The sequence below is a fragment of the Canis aureus genome, chromosome 5 (genome assembly GCF_053574225.1).
Source record: "Canis aureus isolate CA01 chromosome 5, VMU_Caureus_v.1.0, whole genome shotgun sequence".
Classification (NCBI taxonomy): domain Eukaryota; kingdom Metazoa; phylum Chordata; class Mammalia; order Carnivora; family Canidae; genus Canis; species Canis aureus.
Window position 1 is genome coordinate 37,082,282 of NC_135615.1, and position 18,210 is coordinate 37,100,491.

General features: G+C 42.7%; 2 protein-coding genes across 7 annotated transcripts in view; both read left to right on the forward strand.

Annotated features, from left to right (window-relative positions):
* LOC144313998 (protocadherin gamma-C5) overlaps positions 1-18,210 on the forward strand; it is a 183,459-nt gene that overhangs the window by 32,001 nt on the left and 133,248 nt on the right. Inside the window, exon 1 of one of the 6 annotated variants that reach the window (XM_077897578.1) lies at positions 1,874-4,506. The exons of 4 other annotated variants lie outside the window; for them this stretch is intronic. In XM_077897578.1, coding sequence (XP_077753704.1) covers positions 2,077-4,506 — 2,430 coding nt within the window. In that variant the 5' untranslated portion in view covers positions 1,874-2,076. Of the gene's footprint in view, positions 1-1,873; positions 4,507-11,983; positions 14,617-18,210 lie in introns of those variants that run through there. One more of the 6 variants, XM_077897576.1, reaches the window with a different exon arrangement.
* LOC144313261 (protocadherin gamma-B1-like) lies at positions 7,139-12,103 on the forward strand. The gene is made up of 2 exons (XM_077896415.1): positions 7,139-9,523; positions 11,978-12,103. Exons 1-2 carry the CDS (start codon positions 7,139-7,141, stop codon positions 12,101-12,103), a joined length of 2,511 nt encoding a protein of 836 aa, XP_077752541.1.

Below are 18,210 nucleotides of genomic sequence, written 5' to 3' on the forward strand. Positions count from 1 at the left end.
CTGGGAGTCATGAGTTTGATCCCCACGTTGAGGGTAGAGGGTTCTTTTTTAATACAATAAAAAGATAATTTTAAAAAAATGAAAGTTGAATTTTATGTTTATTCAAGTGCTTTAAAATTCAAGGTTTTGTTTTACATTTTAATCTATGAATAACGAAATTCTTTAGTTTCTTCTCACTCAATTTTAATATTTTTTCCTTCAGTTTGACAGTGAGGTGCTTCATTTTATTTGATTTGTATGACCTTCTCTATTTAAAAAATGGAAATTTAGAAATATATGTGTTTCATTGTGTTTTAGGAAGGTTTGTCATGGTATCTGCTTAGTTAAAAATCTTATTCTAAAGTAGCTGTTGCTTGAGAAAGTGATTATTGTTTGCTCTATAGTAAATGGGTTGTGTAATAGTAAACACATGTTTACAGTAAACACAATAAAAACATGTTTTTATTTTCTTACATCTGGAACCTTTTTATCATTAAAAATAATATATATCCTCAAGGGATTCAGAGACCATATCAAATAATTGCCTCTAAAAATCCCCCTTATACTTTTCTCCTCTCAAAGATTCCTACTCACAGCAACTGTTCCCTCACCTAACCTCAATCCCTGTCACAACCACTGTCTTCCTTCCTCATTCCTCTTTCCAAGTTGGCTTTTAGTATATTTATTATGCTTTTAATAATGAAAACAAAGACTACAATAATATTCTATATAACTGGGATCATTCTAAGTTTTGATTTGGAAGTAATCATATACTGAATCTTGTATTTAATGGTATCATCTTTCAAGGTGCTATGATTTTTTATTATATTTAAGGGCATTTGAGGAGAGCTGATCTAAGCCAATGTTTCTTGTGTTTATTATTATTACATAATTCTCAGAGATAAAACTGGAACTTATTGTGGAATAATTAATCATAACATCTTTACTTGTAGGTAATAAAATATAAACAGAAAAATTAAAACCAGAATTCCTTTAGTGTTTAGAATATCTCTTCACAAGAATAAACACTTTATGGATAAGTTTATAACACTACATGCTTGAAGTGACAAATATATTTCTATTTCTGTGCTTGGAGAGGAAAACAAATAGAGAGGGTTTCTGGAGCATAAAACAAATGTTTATCTCTACTAGTTTCACTTTTGGTCTTTAAAAACCACCCTCACTCTAGATTTAGACAAAGTGAACTACTTCCAGTACCCTGAAGTTCTGTGATTTCTCTCTCACGTCTAGACTTTGGCATACTGTTCTTTCTCACATCCAGGCCTTTTCCCTGATCCACTTCTGTCCTGTTTCTTGGGAGAGCCTTTGCTATCCTTCAAGGCCAGGTTGGAGGCCCTCCCATCACCTTTGGCTTCTCCCATTATGTTAGTTTTCTCAATGCACTGGAATTCCTTGTTTGATTTTATATATTCACAGCTTGGGTGTGTGTGGGAGGAAGTGGTTCTGTTCATATCATTTACCTTGAATCCCCAATTATATGTTTAAAGAATGGGTTAAATTACAAATATTGAAACTAAGATGTCAGCTTATCAAGGACAAACTTCAATAAATATAACCTATAAATACGGCTGATATTTCTTTGTGGTTTTTAAACTGAACATTTCAAAGCTCCACCATGTTTGAAGCATATTGGTGGTGTTAAGGTTAGAACATGACTTATTGAGGAACTTGAAGTTACACACTTTAACATAGAGCAGTTCAACTGTGCTAAATAGACACCAAAACCATTACCTCTGATGAAGAGTGTTTCAGGTGTTAGGAAACTTAATTACTGACATGGGTTTGTCTCAGAGGGTGCAGTAAACCATTAGGCCTCTGAGTGTCGCTGTTGACCACTTAAGGAGGCAAACGGAGCTGGGGAGCTAGTCACCATTTTCTCCATCCTAAAAAGCAAAGAACCAGTCGATCAGACTCCGGAAGTCCGAGGCTGCTACAAAGCTCACTTTGTCAGTCACCCAGCTCTGTGACCCATAAATTAGGACCATAAAAGGCTTAGTTCCTTGAGAAAAAATAAGATTTGAGTCCGTCGTGGGCAATTGGAACCGAATTCACAGAAAACAATTCACCAAAGAGGAAATGACCAAATACCTGAGATTCAAACACCGCGGAGGATTGGCCCTGCTGTGCATACTTCTGGGGATGCTGTGCAAGTCTGGATCTGGGCAGATCCACTACTCAGTTCAGGAGGAGCTGGACAAAGGCTCCTTTGTGGGCAACATCTCCAAGAACCTGGGACTCGAGCCCTGGCAGCTGATGGAGCACGGAGTCCGCATCGTCTCTAGAGGTAGGACGCGGCTCTTTGCTCTGAACCTGCGAAGCGGCAGCTTGATTACAGCAGGCAGGATAGACCGGGAGGAGCTCTGCGCTCAGATCACACTGTGTCTGGTAAAATTTAATATCTTGGTTGAAGACAAATTGAAAATTTTTGAAGTACAAATAGAAATTAAAGACATTAATGATAATGCTCCTGATTTTCTAACAGAGGAATTGGAAATAAAAATCGGTGAACTAACAGCTCCTGGAACTCGATTTCCACTTAAGACTGCATTTGACCCAGATGTGGGCATGAACTCCCTTCAGAACTATCACCTCAGCCTCAATGACTACTTTTCCCTGACTGTGAAGCATGTCTCTGGCGGGGCCAAGTACCCAGAGCTAGTGCTGGAGAGGGCTTTGGACCGTGAGCAAAAGAAAATTCACCAGCTTGTCCTCATTGCTTCTGATGGTGGCAACCCTGTCCTCTCTGGCAACTTGTGCATCCGAGTGATAGTTCTGGATGCAAATGACAACCCACCAGTGTTTACTCAATCTGAATATCAAGTAAGTGTTCAGGAGAACTTGCCAGTGGGTACCACGCTGCTCACAGTGAATGCCACTGACCCTGATGAAGGATTCAATGCTCAAGTGTCCTATATTCTAGATAAAATGCCTGGGAAAGTCGCTCAGATTTTTTATCTCAATTCAGTGACTGGAGATATATCAATTTTGAGGAGTCTAGATTATGAGGATGCCATGTTCTATGAAATTAAAGTTGAAGCACAAGATGGACCCGGTCTTCTTTCAAGAGCTAAGATCTTAGTCACAGTTCTGGATGTGAATGACAATGCCCCAGAAGTTACAATCACTTCTCTTACTGGATCAGTCCCAGAAGAGGCTACTGCTGGAAGAGAAATTGCCCTTATCAATGTGCATGACCGAGATTCTGGGCAAAATGGGCAAGTCACAGTTTTTGTCCTGGGAAATATGCCATTTAATTTAGAAAAATCAATAGACCAATATTACCGATTAGTGACAGCCAGATCTTTAGATCGTGAACAGGTGTCTGAATACAACATCACTCTCAGAGCCACAGATGGGGGAAATCCCCCACTGTCCACAAACACTCATATCATTGTGCATGTTGCAGACATCAATGACAACCCACCTGCCTTCAGTCAGGCCACCTACTCTGCCTACATTCTTGAAAACAATCCTAGGGGAGCTTCCATCTTCTGTGTGACCACCCAGGATCCGGATAGCATCCACAACGCCCACATTACTTACGCACTGATGGAGGATACTATCCAGGGAGTGCCTCTCTCCACCTATGTCTCCATCAATTCCAACACTGGTGTCCTGTATGCGCTCTGTTCCTTTGACTATGAGCAGGTTAGAGACCTACACCTATTGGTGACAGCCTGTGACAATGGGAACCCTCCACTCAGCAGCAATGTGTCAATTAGCATATTCGTGCTGGACCAAAATGACAATGCGCCTGAAATCTTGTACCCCACCCTCCCCACCGACGGTTCCACAGGCGTGGAGCTGGCGCCCCGCTCCGCAGAGCCCGGCTACCTGGTCACCAAGGTGGTGGCAGTGGACAGAGACTCGGGCCAGAACGCCTGGCTGTCCTACCACCTGCTCAAGGCCAGCGAGCCTGGGCTCTTCCAGGTGGGGCTGCACACGGGAGAGGTGCGCACAGCGCGGGCCCTGCTGGACAGAGACGCGCTCAAGCAGAGCCTGGTGGTGGCGGTGCAGGACCATGGCCAGCCCCCTCTCTCGGCCACCGTCACGCTCACTGTGGCAATTGCTGACAGCATCCCAGATGTCCTGGCTGACTTGGGCAGCCTGGAAGCCCCACGTGACTCCCAAGCTTCAGACCTCACGCTGTACCTGGTGGTGGCCGTGGCCGCAGTCTCCTGCGTCTTCCTCGCCTTTGTCATCGTGCTGCTGGCGCTCAGGCTGAGGCGCTGGCACGCGTCGCGTCTGCTCCAGGCTGCAGGAGGAGGGCTGCTGGGCGCGCCGGCCTCGGCCTCGCAGTTTGTGGGCGTGGACGGGGTGCGGGCGTTCCTGCAGACCTATTCTCACGAGGTGTCCCTGACCGCGGGCTCGCGGGAGAGTCACGTGATCTTCCCGCAGCCCAACTATGTGGACACGCTCCTCAGCCAGGAGAGCTGTGGGAAAAGCGAGCCTCTTCTGATAACTCAGGATATATCGGAAACGAAAGGAAACTCCAGCTTACTTAAGGTAGGTTTCTTTCTTTCTTGGAATATTATAAAGAACAATTATGCTGGCGTGGCTAATATAAAGATTTTAATACAATTTTTTTTTGAAAATAAAACAACGTGGTCGTCCTCAGTTTTGTTGTTTAAATATTTGTTTCTCTCTTCTTCTGGGCTTACGGTAGAGCTGATCTTCCTGACGTGGTTATGACTAAGTAGGCCTAAGTAACTAGTTCTATTATATAATAAATGAGAATAATATGTGCCTCTTCCTGGAGGAAGCTCCTGTTGGCATTGTAAGAATTTCCAGATTTCTAAGTTATTTTTTGAAATTGTGGCTGTTCCTTCTATCTGAATGCTTGAATATAGCAAGAGCTCTGTGGTTGTCATTCACTAATGTGTATACCTTTGATAAATAGACCTTTTTCATTTTAATTTCCTGTGATTTGAGGTTTGTTGCTCCAAACTATTTAGCTTATCCTCACTGGTACAAATAAAAAATATAAATATTAGGTATTTTAGACTCCTGTAAAATGATGCTTGCTCTTTCCATGCCGCGCCATATTCTTCATCTCAATGACATAAAAACTGTTGAGTAAAAAAATGTAAAGTTTGGTCAAATGTTTTTACGTGGCCTGTATTTCTTACTGTGTATACCTGAGGTATGCGTGATGTATGTGCTCATTCATACTGATTTCAGCCTTTTGTCTGAAGGTGGGGAGGTCAATTGCCTAAACTGTTAGGAGTCTTGAAGTGACATTTCTTGTCCTTTGAGAAGGATAAGAAAATGCTGGAGATTTGTTTCAGTCTCAGCAGGACAATTCCAGACCAGCTACTCCAACAATGGAATAGAGTCCTTTCTTGAGCCAGAAATTTTTGGCTCATTTTGAAATTTATGAAATTCACCCATCAAATCACCTCAGACAGTCATCCAAAATCTATTTCATTAGGTTTCAAATAAAGTAACATATCTCTCCCTCCATACATTAGAAGGAGATATTATATTCAATAGTGTGAGATGCAGAGCCTGAGCCAAATAACTGAGAGCAGAGCAGAGGAAGGTATATTTTCACTCAAACATGCAAATATCTCACAGAAAAAGCACATGATCTTCAAAATGTCTTCTTTAAGGAAGAGTCTTTATATTAGTATCACTTTCTTCATGAGAAAAATTGCTAAATGGGTAGTGCCCCAGGAACTTCAGCTGCTCTAAGAGATTTTCTAATAATCCTGTATAAAACAAAGTCTACACAAATGTTATGAAAGTGTACAGAGAGTACAAAGACTGTACAATTTCCATCAACTTGTATAGATGCTGAAAAGTCTCAGACATTCCATTTTCATAGAAAGGATTTTCTTAAGGATAGGCAAGAATTCATTACAATAGAAAGAGAGAAGGTTAATGGCAAAAGGAAGAGAAAATATAAATTCATAAAGTAGGGAAAACAATGAAAATAAGGTCATAGGAAAATAGTCTGTTATGACTGGAGTGTAATGTGAGTTTGGATTAACATTGCAAAATAGGAGAATAAATCATTATATTGGTATCTAATTTGGTAATGCATTTGAAATAAAAGTATTTGTTTTAGTTATCCAAGGTGAGTTCAAGGATTATAAGGTAAGTTCCAAAATGGAGTGTCTAAGGACTCTCAACACCTCTCCAAGATTTACCAGTGATCAAGTCAAACTCACTATACGTATCAATGGAATAAATCAGCTGGATCTGAGTATTGGCATTATGGTGTATTACATATACATTCATATAATAAAAAGCACTGATTTCATAAAAATAATAAATATGGCATTCACAAGATTCAACTGTATAAAAGCATGTGTACTAAATTGTCACTTTAACAAAGTTATCAGGCTGTGCTGTACTTAATGAGAAGACTACCTGTTTTTATTTTATTTTATTTTTTTAAGACTACCTGTTTTTAAAAAGTGAGCAATACATTAAAATAAGTCTAGGGTCTTGACTTTTTTGCAAAGATTGTATCTTTGAAAAGTATTACTGAATTGATAAAGTATTTTTGGAGAGAGTTAAAATACTATATAAAGGAGGTTATGGATTTTACAAAAATGTATGGATCATAGTTCACGAAAGTGTGGGTAAAAAGCCAGTAACTTATTTCATCTGCACTACTCACACCAGTGTTCACCAATACAGTGAAATCACTGAAGATATTTTTACCCCCTAAACTGAAAAAAGGTGGTATGCCTTGTGAATTTTTTAATGCAAAAAAGAATGTAAAATGATAACAATACTTACGAAATGATAAAAACTAGAACATGCCAAATATAGAGGGTAAATATGAATACTTAGGTTTTCAACAAATAAGATACATAGATTTGAGAGCTTGCTCGTGGAGGGTAAATGGCTGGACAATATGCAGTTCTCCCAGACAACCTCCGGGCGCCGCTGTTGACCAAAGGGAAGAAAGGTTCTAAATTCTGTGGGAGACTTAGGCGGTGTTTTCCTGCTTTGTCCTGCACACATAAGAAGGCGGAGGCTGCACCCACCAACTCAAGTCCTGCCCTCAAATCACAAAAGCCCAGGTGCTGTCTTTGATTTTTTTAAACATCTCAGAGACATCCTGAAAAGAAGCTTCCCGGTGAGATAAAAAAAAATGCAAAGAAGCTCCGGAAAAACTGAACTGATGAAAATTCAGGTACTGTTTCTCTTTCTGCTGTCTTTGCTGTGGGGGGCTATATCCCAGCAGATCCAGTACACTATTCCAGAGGAGCAGGCCAAGGGCTTGCGGGTGGGGAACCTTGCCAAGGACCTGAAGCTCAGTGTCCAGGAGTTGCCAGCTCGAAAACTGTGGGTTAGTGCAGAGAATTTCTTCAGTGTGAGTACAGAGAGTGGGGATTTGTTAGTGAATGGTAGAATAGATCGAGAAGAAATTTGCGGGAGGAAATCGGAGTGTACACTAGAATTTGAAATGGTTGCTGAAAATCCAATGAATGTTTTCCATGTGATTGTTGAAATCCAAGATATTAATGACAATGCACCACGTTTCATGGCAAAAGTCATTGACTTGGAAATCTGTGAGTCAGCCTTACCAGGTGTAAAATTCCCTTTGGATTCTGCACAAGATGCAGATGCAGAAAGTAACTCATTGAAGATATACACTATCAACCCCAATGAACACTTCTCTGTGACAATGAAGGAAAGTCCTGATGGAAGTAAATACCCAGAATTACTGCTGGAAAAACCTCTGGACAGAGAACAGCAGAGCTCTCACCAGTTAATCCTGACTGCCATGGACGGTGGAGACCCTCCCCTAAGTGGCACCACCCAGATTCGGATTCAGGTCACCGATGCCAATGATAATGCTCCAGTGTTCAGCCAGGACACATACAGAGTTAGCCTCCCAGAAAACGTGCCCTGGGGGACCTCTCTGCTGCAAGTGATGGCTACCGACCAGGACGAGGGTGTTAATGCAGAGATCACCTATGCCTTCCTCAGTGCCCCAACAAGTACCAGCCTCCTCTTCAATCTCAATCCAAATACTGGTGACATTACAACCAATGGTACACTGGACTTTGAAAAGACAAGTAGATACATGCTGGTTGTAGAAGCCAAGGATGGAGGAGTGCACACGGCTCACTGTAATGTTCAGATTGAAATTGTTGATGAGAATGACAATGCTCCAGAGGTTACATTGATGTCCTTTTCTAACCAGATTCCAGAGGATTCAGATCTTGGAACTGTAATAGCCCTATTTAAAGTGAGAGACCAGGACTCTGGGCAAAACAGTCTGGTTACCTGCTATATTCAGGAAGAAGGTCCTTTCAAATTAGAATCCACCTCCAAGAATTATTACAAGCTGGTGATTGACAGTGCCCTAGATAGGGAGCAGATGGCAGAATACAATGTCACCATTACAGCCACAGACAAGGGCAAGCCATCCCTATCCTCCAGTAAAAGCGTCTTCCTACACATCACGGATGTCAACGACAACGCACCAGTTTTCCAGCAGGCCTCCTACGTGGTCCACGTGGCCGAAAACAACCCTCCTGGAGCCTCCATCGCCCAAGTCAGCGCCTCCGACCCCGACCTGGGGCCCAACGGCCGCGTCTCCTACTCCATCGTGGCCAGCGACCTGGAGCCACGGGCGCTGGCGTCCTACGTGTCGGTGAGCGCGCAGAGCGGCGTGGTGTTCGCGCAGCGCGCCTTCGACCACGAGCAGCTGCGCGCCTTCGAGCTGACCCTGCAGGCCCGCGACCAGGGCTCGCCCGCGCTCAGCGCCAACGTGAGCCTGCGCGTGTTGGTGGGCGACCGCAACGACAACGCGCCGCGGGTGCTGTACCCGGCGCTGGGGCCCGACGGCTCGGCGCTCTTCGACACGGTGCCGCGCGCCGCGCAGCCCGGCTACCTGGTCACCAAGGTGGTGGCGGTGGACGCCGACTCGGGACACAATGCCTGGCTGTCATACCACGTGCTGCAGGCCAGCGAGCCGGGACTCTTCAGCCTGGGGCTGCGCACGGGCGAGGTGCGCACGGCGCGTGCTTTGGGCGACAGGGACGCGGCCCGCCAGCGCCTGCTGGTCGCTGTGCGGGATGGGGGACAGCCGCCCCTCTCGGCCACAGCCACGCTGCTCCTGGTTTTCGCTGACAGCTTGCAGGAGGCGCTGCCAGACGTCAGCGAGCGCCAGGCGCCCGCTGATCCCCAGGCTGAGCTGCAGTTCTACCTGGTGGTGGCTTTGGCCTTGATCTCCGTGCTCTTCCTCCTCGCGGTGATTCTGGCGGTTGCCCTGCGCCTGGGACGCTCCTCCAGCCCCACCACCTGGGGCTGCCTTTGGCCTGGTCTGTGTGTCAAGTCCGGACCTGTGGTTCCTCCCAACTGTAGCGAAGGGACTTTGCCTTATTCCTACAATCTGTGCATTGCCTCACAATCAGCTAAGACAGAGTTTAATTTTCCCAACCTGAAACCAGAAATGGTTCCTCCTCGGGATCTCCTTTGTGATGATCCTTCTATGGATGGATGTGTCAACAATGAAGACCCCCAACTCGTTTATGAATCAGCTTTTGCCTCTCACGTGAGTTTCTGCAAACCTACTTTTATTCTCCGTAGTGCATAATTATTTTTTACTATTGTTCATTTTTTAGTGATAATTCTAGTAGAAGAGGTGTATGGGACGGGTGGAGTTTGGTTCCTTGATTGTTCAGTAGTCTTGGCAATTGCCTAATTAATACTTCTCAATCTGTACTGTTAACAATTTTGTATGATCAGAAATTATTGCTAAAGAGAGCTTGTTCTTGGATGCTACTTTTAATAATAACACTGCCTTTCTTAGTTGATGTGTGATACCTTTTTTAAAGCTTTATTCTTAGTATATGGTTTGCCAAAGTGAGCACTCAAGCTTTATTCTTTATAAATGTAGTTACAGTTCTACTTAAGTTAGTTTATGTTCATCTTCATCAAATATATTATAGGTTTTCATCTTTTGCTGCAATGTGTATTTTTAGTAGAGCCTTCATAATTATGCCTCTTAGCACTTCTTTGCCTTATCACATGTAGTAAAGACCAATTTGATCACTAATTTTGGATCAATTTTATTAACACTCCATAATCTCATTCAAAAATAAATTTCCAGTCACCTGGCTGGTTCAGTCAGTAGAACATGTGAGTCTTGATATCTGTGTTGTGGGTTCCCGCCACACACTGAGTGTAGAGATTACTTAAAAATAAAATCTTTAAAAAAAATCTTAACCATTCTTCAGTAATTTATTTTTATACTCTTTATACTTTGTCAGTTATGATAAGGAATGTAATGAAACTTTTTTTAAAAGACTTATTTACTTATTCATGATAGACACACAGAAAGAGAGAGAGAGAGAGGCAGAGACACAGGCAGAGGGAGAAGCAGGCTCCATGCAGGGAGCCCAAAGCGGGACTCGATCCCCAGACTCCAGGATCGCGCCCTGGGCCAAAGGCAGGCACAAAACCGCTGAGCCACCCAGGGCTCACCCCGAAACTTTTTGTATATAAAGCCTCTCTCATATTTCTTTTTTTAAGTATAGGTTTCTGAGAAGTGAGTCTAAGTTTTTCTTTTTTTTTTTTTTTGAGTCTGTTTTTCAAAACATCGCATTTTACCTCCTAATCCCCAGCAATTTGTGAGTCCTTTGAGGAATGTGAAAATTACCTTTAATTTGCTCCCCAAAGTCTTGATGATTTTATTACTCTGAATAAATAATGGACTTTCTTGTCTGATTAAAATTTATGAATAACTTCTAGAAGCTAATTAGTATGTGAGGAATAATCTAAAGAATTGGCTATTTGGTGCTTTATATCAAATTTTGTAAAATTAGGGGCAGCCCCGGTGGCGCAGCGGTTTAGCGCTGCCTGCAGCCCAGGGCGTGATCCTGGAGACCCTGGATCGTGTCCCATGTCAGGCTCTCTGTATGATGCCTCCTTCTCCCTCTGCCTGTGTCTCTGCCTCTCTCTCTGTCTCTATGAATAAATAAATAAAATCTTTAAAATTTTTTTTGTAAAATTAGTTAATTAGTCAAAGTATTCATTTATAAGAAAACTGAAACATTCAGTAATAACATATATACAACTACTAAAAATTTTCCTTTTTTGTAGTTATTTCTAAAATCAGATCTACAATAAACTTATAAATGATAGTAAAATAATAATACCTTCTGGATGTGTCTTTATGTGAAAAAAGATACTGAAAATGTCTGTTTTTTTTACAAAGTTTCCATTTAACTTTCCTGTCATTATTTATTTTAATATCAGTTACTTATTATTTTAGGCTTTGCAGTTATATTAGTGATACACTCATTAAACATTGGAAAAACTTTGTGTTTGAGTGTCTACTCTATGGAAGGTGCTGTTCTAAAGTTTTAGTGCACACTGTGAACATGATGGTCACAAACATAGCCTGTGACCTAAAATCTTCTAATACAAAATTAATGAACAAATTAACTTCCCAGACCTACTATCATATTTGCCAAGCCCATTTGCACGGGGTTAAGGATAGCTCTTGAACAGTAGATGTTTTCTTAAAAGGGAATTCAAAAGTTGCGCCAGATTCTAAAGGGTCAACTCATGTGAGGGAACTTATTTCTATAAGGAAGGACTAAACCTCCAACTTCTCTGAACTGACACTGTTTTTTCACCTACCTATGCTTTCATTCTTCAAGTTCATCCTTGTTTCTGGAAAGGATAAATGTGTCCCTTACACAGTGCACTGCACCAAAAATGGACTGTGAAAATAAATAATGGAAAAGTTTAAAAGATAAAAATTCTTAGAAAAAATAATTTTTCTTTGAAAATAAATAAATTACTTTGGAAGGTTTATTGTACAGTAAGCTTTGGATCATGCTTGGATTTTCATTGCAAATAAAAACAGGAGCTTGAATTTTATTCTTTTAGGAAAAATAGGTTATGAAAAAGAAATGATATAAACAGGTAGTGCTTTTCTTTACCAAAAATATATTGCAGTAACAGGTTAGGACTCTGAGTGTCGCTGTTCACCAATCAGGGGAAACGTAACCAGGAATTTAATCCGAACCAGAAGATTTCTGCATCACAAAGTATTAGCCCTGTGGCTTTAGGAAGCTTAAGACTGGACCCCAGAATTCCAACATCCAACGGTGAAAGCACATAATCTTGGACCCCGAAGATCCTGGGGCTCCTCTGGTCTCCACTGAGGAAACACCCAAGTGCAAGCTATTCCGCAGCGGGGCGGTAATGGCGGCTCCTCCTTATCACCCAGACTGCAGCCGGCTGGTCGGGATTTGCGTTCTCCTGGGGGCCCTGTGGAAAATCCAGGCCGAACAGATCCGCTACTCTGTGCCTGAGGAGCTGGAGAAAGGCTCTTATGTGGGCAATATCGCCAAGGACCTGGGACTGGAGCCCCGGGAGCTGGAGGAGCGTGGAGTCCGCATTGTTTCCAGAGGTAGGACGCAGCTCTTTGCTCTGAACCTGCGAAGCGGCAGCTTGGTCACGGCGGGTAGGATAGACCGGGAGGAGCTCTGTGACAGATCTCCAAAGTGTGTAGTAAGCCTGGAGATTCTTCTGGAAGACAAAGTGAAGATTTTTGGAATAGAAGTGGAAATTATCGATGTTAATGATAATGCGCCCACCTTTGGGATAGAGCAAAGGGAAATAAAAGTTGCTGAAAATGAAAATCCTGGGACAAGATTTCCTCTTCCTGAAGCTTTTGATCCAGATGTAGGAGTAAACTCCTTGCAGGGTTACCAGCTCAGCTCGAATGTTCACTTCTCCCTAGACGTGCCAAGTGGAGCAGATGGCATTAAGTCCCCTGAGCTGGTGCTGGAGCTTGCCCTAGACCGAGAAGAAGAGGCAGTTCACCACCTCCTTCTCACTGCCTTTGACGGAGGTGACTTGGCTCACTCTGGCACTGTCAAGATTCATGTAACACTTGTGGATACCAACGACAACGCTCCTGTATTCACTCAGCCAGAGTACCATGTGAATGTTCTAGAGAACGTGCCAGTGGGCTACCGGCTACTCACTGTAAAAGCCACTGATCCAGATGAAGGAGCCAACGGAGAAGTAACCTATTCTTTCCGCAAAGTGAGAGATAAAATGTCCCAACTATTCCAATTGAATTCTTTGACTGGGGACATAACAATATTGGGGGATCTAGATTATGAAAACTCTGGATTTCATGATATAGATGTAGAAGCCCATGATGGACCTGGTCTCCGAGCCAGAAGTAAGGTACTGGTGACAGTTCTGGATGTAAATGACAATGCTCCAGAAGTCACTGTTACATCTCTCACCAGCTCTATCCAAGAAACTTCTTCCCCAGGTACAGTAATTGCGCTTTTCAATGTACATGACAGTGATTCAGGAGAGAATGGCCTTGTCACATGTTCTATTCTGGATAATCTGCCATTCACACTTGAAAAGACCTATGGAAATTATCATCGGTTGTTGACACGCAAAACACTGGATAGGGAAGAGGTCTCAGAATACAACATCACAGTAACTGCCACTGATCATGGAATTCCACCACTGTCCACAGAAACTCACATATCACTGCAGGTGGCAGACATCAATGACAACCCACCTGCTTTCCCTCACGCTTCCTACTCTGCCTACATTCCTGAAAACAACCCCAAAGGAGCCTCCATTTTATCCATGTCTGCCCAGGACCCTGACAGCATGGAGAATGCCAGAGTCACTTACTCCTTGGCTGAGGACACACTCCATGGGATGCCTCTCTCCTCCTATGTTTCCATCAACTCTGATACTGGTGTCCTGTATGCACTGCACTCCTTCGACTATGAGCAGATTAGAGACCTGCAACTGTTAGTGACAGCCAGCGACAGCGGGGAACCTCCACTCAGCAGCAATGTGTCTTTGAGTATTTTCATTCTGGACCAAAATGACAATGCCCCCGAAATCCTGTACCCCACCCTCCCCACTGATGGTTCCACAGGTGTGGAGCTGGCTCCTCGATATGCAGAGTCTGGCTACCTGGTCACCAAGGTGGTGGCAGTGGACAGAGACTCTGGCCAGAATGCCTGGCTGTCCTACCACCTGCTCAAGGCCAGCGAGCCTGGGCTCTTCCAGGTGGGGCTGCACACAGGAGAGGTGCACACAGCTCGGGCCCTGCTGGACAGAGATGTGCTCAAGCAGAGCCTGGTGGTGGCGGTGCAGGACCACGGCCAGCCCCCTCTCTCGGCCACCGTCACGCTCACTGTGGCCCTGGCCAACAGCATCCCAGACATCCTGGCCGACCTAAGCAGCCTCGAGTCTCCTGACAACCCAGACGACTCTGACCTCACGCTGTACCTGGTGGTGGCCGTGGCCGCAGTCTCCTGCGTCTTCCTCGCCTTTGTCATCGTGCTGCTGGCGCTCAGGCTGAGGCGCTGGCACGCGTCGCGTCTGCTCCAGGCTGCAGGAGGAGGGCTGCTGGGCGTGCCGGCCTCGGCCTCGCAGTTTGTGGGCGTGGACGGGGTGCGGGCGTTCCTGCAGACCTATTCTCACGAGGTGTCCCTGACCGCGGGCTCGCGGGAGAGTCGTGTGATCTTCCCGCAGCCCAACTATGTGGACACGCTCCTCAGCCAGGAGAGCTGTGGGAAAAGCGAGCCTCTTCTGATAACTCAGGATATATCCGAGACGAAAGGAGACGCTAGTCTTCATCAGGTGAGTCAATCTTGCCACATCAAAACATAGGCAGAGAGCAATATAAATGTCTCCAATTGAATAAGATAGGTAATATATAAAGACATTTGTCTTTTAGTCTTCTATTACTTTAAAGGGGAGGGGCAAGTGATACCTCAAAAATAATATCAGTTACTACTCATAAAAGTTATTTATTTCATTTGTAGTCTTCATTCAGTTTTAGTCTCAGCAGCAATTTCTTAATTTTATACCTCTAAGCATCTCCCTCCTTTAAGTGTCATTTTCATTTAGATATTAGTGAAAGGATAGATTAGAACTGTGAAATGTGGAGCATTTGGCTGCTCAGTGGGTAGAGTATGCACTCTCGATCTTAGAGTCATGAGTTCGGGCCTCGTGTTGGGGTAGAGATTACTTCTTTTTTTTCTTTTTTTTAATTTTAAAGATTTTATTTATTTATTCATGAGAGACAGAGAGAGAGAAGCAGAGAAACAGGCAGAGGGAGAAGTTGGCTCCATACAGGGAGCCTGATGTGGGACTTGATCCCAGGTCTCCAGGATCATGCCCTGGGCTGAAGGCAGGCACTAAACCACTGAACCACCCAGGCTGCCCTATTTTTTATTTTTCTAACTAGGTTCCACACCCATGGTGAAGCCCAACACAGGGCTCGAACTCACAATCCTGAGATCAGGACCAGAGCTGAAATCAAGAGTAGGCCGCTTAATGGACTGAGTCATTGAGATGCTCTAGATGATGACTTAAAAAAAAAGAACTGAAATGAAAGGCAATTGTATAAAATCATATTATTCTGTCGTATGATGCTGTTATTGATTCTAGCTTGACTTTTTAAATTTCCTCTTTTCTACTTTGAAATTTTCTTTTTTCTGAAAATTAAACAGTGACAATTTATAAATACTGGAGGAAATTTAACTTTTAGGTATAATTTTAATAGGGATAGTTTCTCAATTGGATTGGTGTATTTCACATATTTTGTTGTTGCAGTTTTTGAGAGGCACCAGCAGTAACTATGTGATTCCTTTGGCATACTTCTTTGATTACCAAAAATATTGGCCATTATTTCATTCATCTTTAAGTAGGTTGAAGGAATAATTTTAGTAATTTCTAAATTTCGGGGTACCTGGGTGGCTCAGTTGGTTGAGCATCTGCCTTCAGCTTGGTCATGATCCCAAGGTCCTGGGATGGAGCCCCACATCATGCTGAGCAGGGAGTCTGCTTCTCCCTCTTCTCCTGGTTCATGCTATCTCTTGCTATCTGTGTCACTATCTCTTTCTCTAAGTAAATAAATCATTTAACTAAATAATAATTTCTAAATTTCCTATTATGGCATCACAATGAAATCCTTCTTGATTTCTAAGGAAAATATAAGTTTCAAAACCTTTCCTTTCTCATCATGAGAGTGACTTATAAATGTTGGGTAACTTGGATTCTGTATTGATACAATTTATGCTACGTAGTAAGTAAGCCTCATCGTTGCTCCTGAAAATTGCTCTCAGTTAGCTTTGAGATGGCTCTGGGATGATCTGATATGGGGAAAATATTTTGCATGCAAGGGATATACAACACTTTTGTTCTTTGTGCCTTCCTTTAGTTCTGTGAGTTAACTAAGAATTTGTGAATGTCTAGGGCTACACAAATTAGTGCTCTTTAGATAGCCAGGAATTGTAGTAATAGATTGTGGACTATGCTTCAATTCAACTTAAGAAGGAGCATTTTAGTTTCTAAATGCTTTTTGTCTTTGTGGGAAACTGTGAGATACATGGAAAAATAGAATGTCATGTGATACAATTAGCTGACAGGGGGAAAGGAGAGAGAGGAAATATTGAGATTCTGAGGAGAGATTAAAATACTGAAGCCGGGGCACCTGCGTGGCTCAATAGGTTAAGCATCTGCCTTTGGCTCAGATCATGATCCCAGAGTCCTGGGATCAAGTCCAGAATTGGGCTCCCTGCTTAGCAGGGAGTCAACTTCACCCTCTTCCTCTGCCTGCCACTCCTCCTGCTGTTCTGTCTCTCTCTCTCTCTCTCTCAAATAAATAAATAAATGAAGTCTTTTTAAAAATAAATAAAATACTGAAAAAAAAATAAAATAAAAAAAAGAAAAAAGAAAAAAAATAAAATAAAATACTGAAGCTTTAAAATAAAATTTGGAAATATCAATTGGCCTGAAACTGCATCAAGCATATTTGGATGCTGGCATTAGGAATATATTCCAGAATCAGAGTGATACATATTTTAAATGTCTAGGAGAACAGTAGATAATTGTTACACTAATATCACACAGGAAATGTATTTTTATTTGAGTAGCCACTTGATTTATTTTAGAAAATAGTATTTCTGGTTAAGTAAATTATTGTGCAACCATATGATGGAAGAAATAAATGAGAAAGCCCTTTATGTACTGATACGAAATAATTTCATGATATAATGAGTGAAAATGCAGAATATGTTATATTGTATACTTACATTTATGTATTAAAGGGGGGAGAACATTTATAAAAATCTGCACTATACAAAACATCTCTCTGGAATGGTACACAAAAAAAAGTAACACTTATTTCTCCTGGAACAAATGAGTTCATGAAAGCAGAGGAGAAAATGTTCTGCATATACCTTTTCAATTTGGAACTATATGGATATATACCATTTTAAAAATTAATAAATACTCTCAGTAAATTAAAAAAAATATATTTCGCAAAACATTTACAAGAAATTGGTGCACTTCCACGAGAAGACCTCTGGGTGTCGGTGTAGGTCAAAAAAGTGAGAGAAGATGCATTTGGGAGCCTCTTAGAGGGTAACTTCCTGCTCAAACCAGCCATATAGAGGAGACCAGTAAAGATTCAGATACGGAAAACAAAAGCAGAAAGAGAGACCCTACCCGGCATTTTGCCATCCACAGAGGGCTTATTTCTCCTCTTGACCAAAAAGCAGAGCCACGGTGGAGAAAGAGGATGAGGCCGAGAGCAGAGTGGAGCAGCCCAGCGCGGTGGCGGCAGGTATTGTTGCCCTTCCTGATGTCTTTGTTCTGCGGGGCTCTCCCGGATCAGATCCGCTATTCAATTCCTGAAGAGCTGGCCAAAAACTCGGTGGTAGGAAACCTCGCCAAGGATCTGGGGCTCAGTGTCCGGGACTTGCCAGCCCGGAAACTGCGTGTTAGCGCGGAGAAAGAATATTTCACTGTAAATCCTGAAAGTGGGGACTTACTTGTGAGTGACAGAATAGATCGAGAGCAGATATGCGGAAAGAAGTCTCTGTGTATTCTGGATTTCGATACTGTCGCTGAAAACCCACTAAATATCTTTCACGTAGCAGTACTAGTGCAGGATATAAATGACAACACCCCAGTATTCAAACATAATAAGATTGATTTAAAAATTGGAGAATCCACCAAGCCAGGTAAAACATTTCCACTAGACCCGGCCCTGGATTCAGATGCTGGTCCTAACTCACTGCAAAGATACCATCTTAATGACAATGAGCACTTTGATCTCTCAGAGAAACAGACTCCAAATGGACATAAATATCCTGAGTTGATTCTGAAACATTTTCTAGACAGAGAAAAACAGAGTTTCCATCAATTGGTTCTAACAGCTGTGGA

Bases quoted from the DNA above. Each gene is read 5' to 3' on its own strand.
- LOC144313261 (XM_077896415.1), top strand. From the start codon at position 7,139: ATGAAAATTCAGGTACTGTTTCTCTTTCTGCTGTCTTTGCTGTGGGGG. The intron at 9,524-11,977 runs GTGAGTTTCTGC...TTCACCAATCAG, and splicing joins AATCAGCTTTTGCCTCTCAC to GGGAAACGTAACCAGGAATT.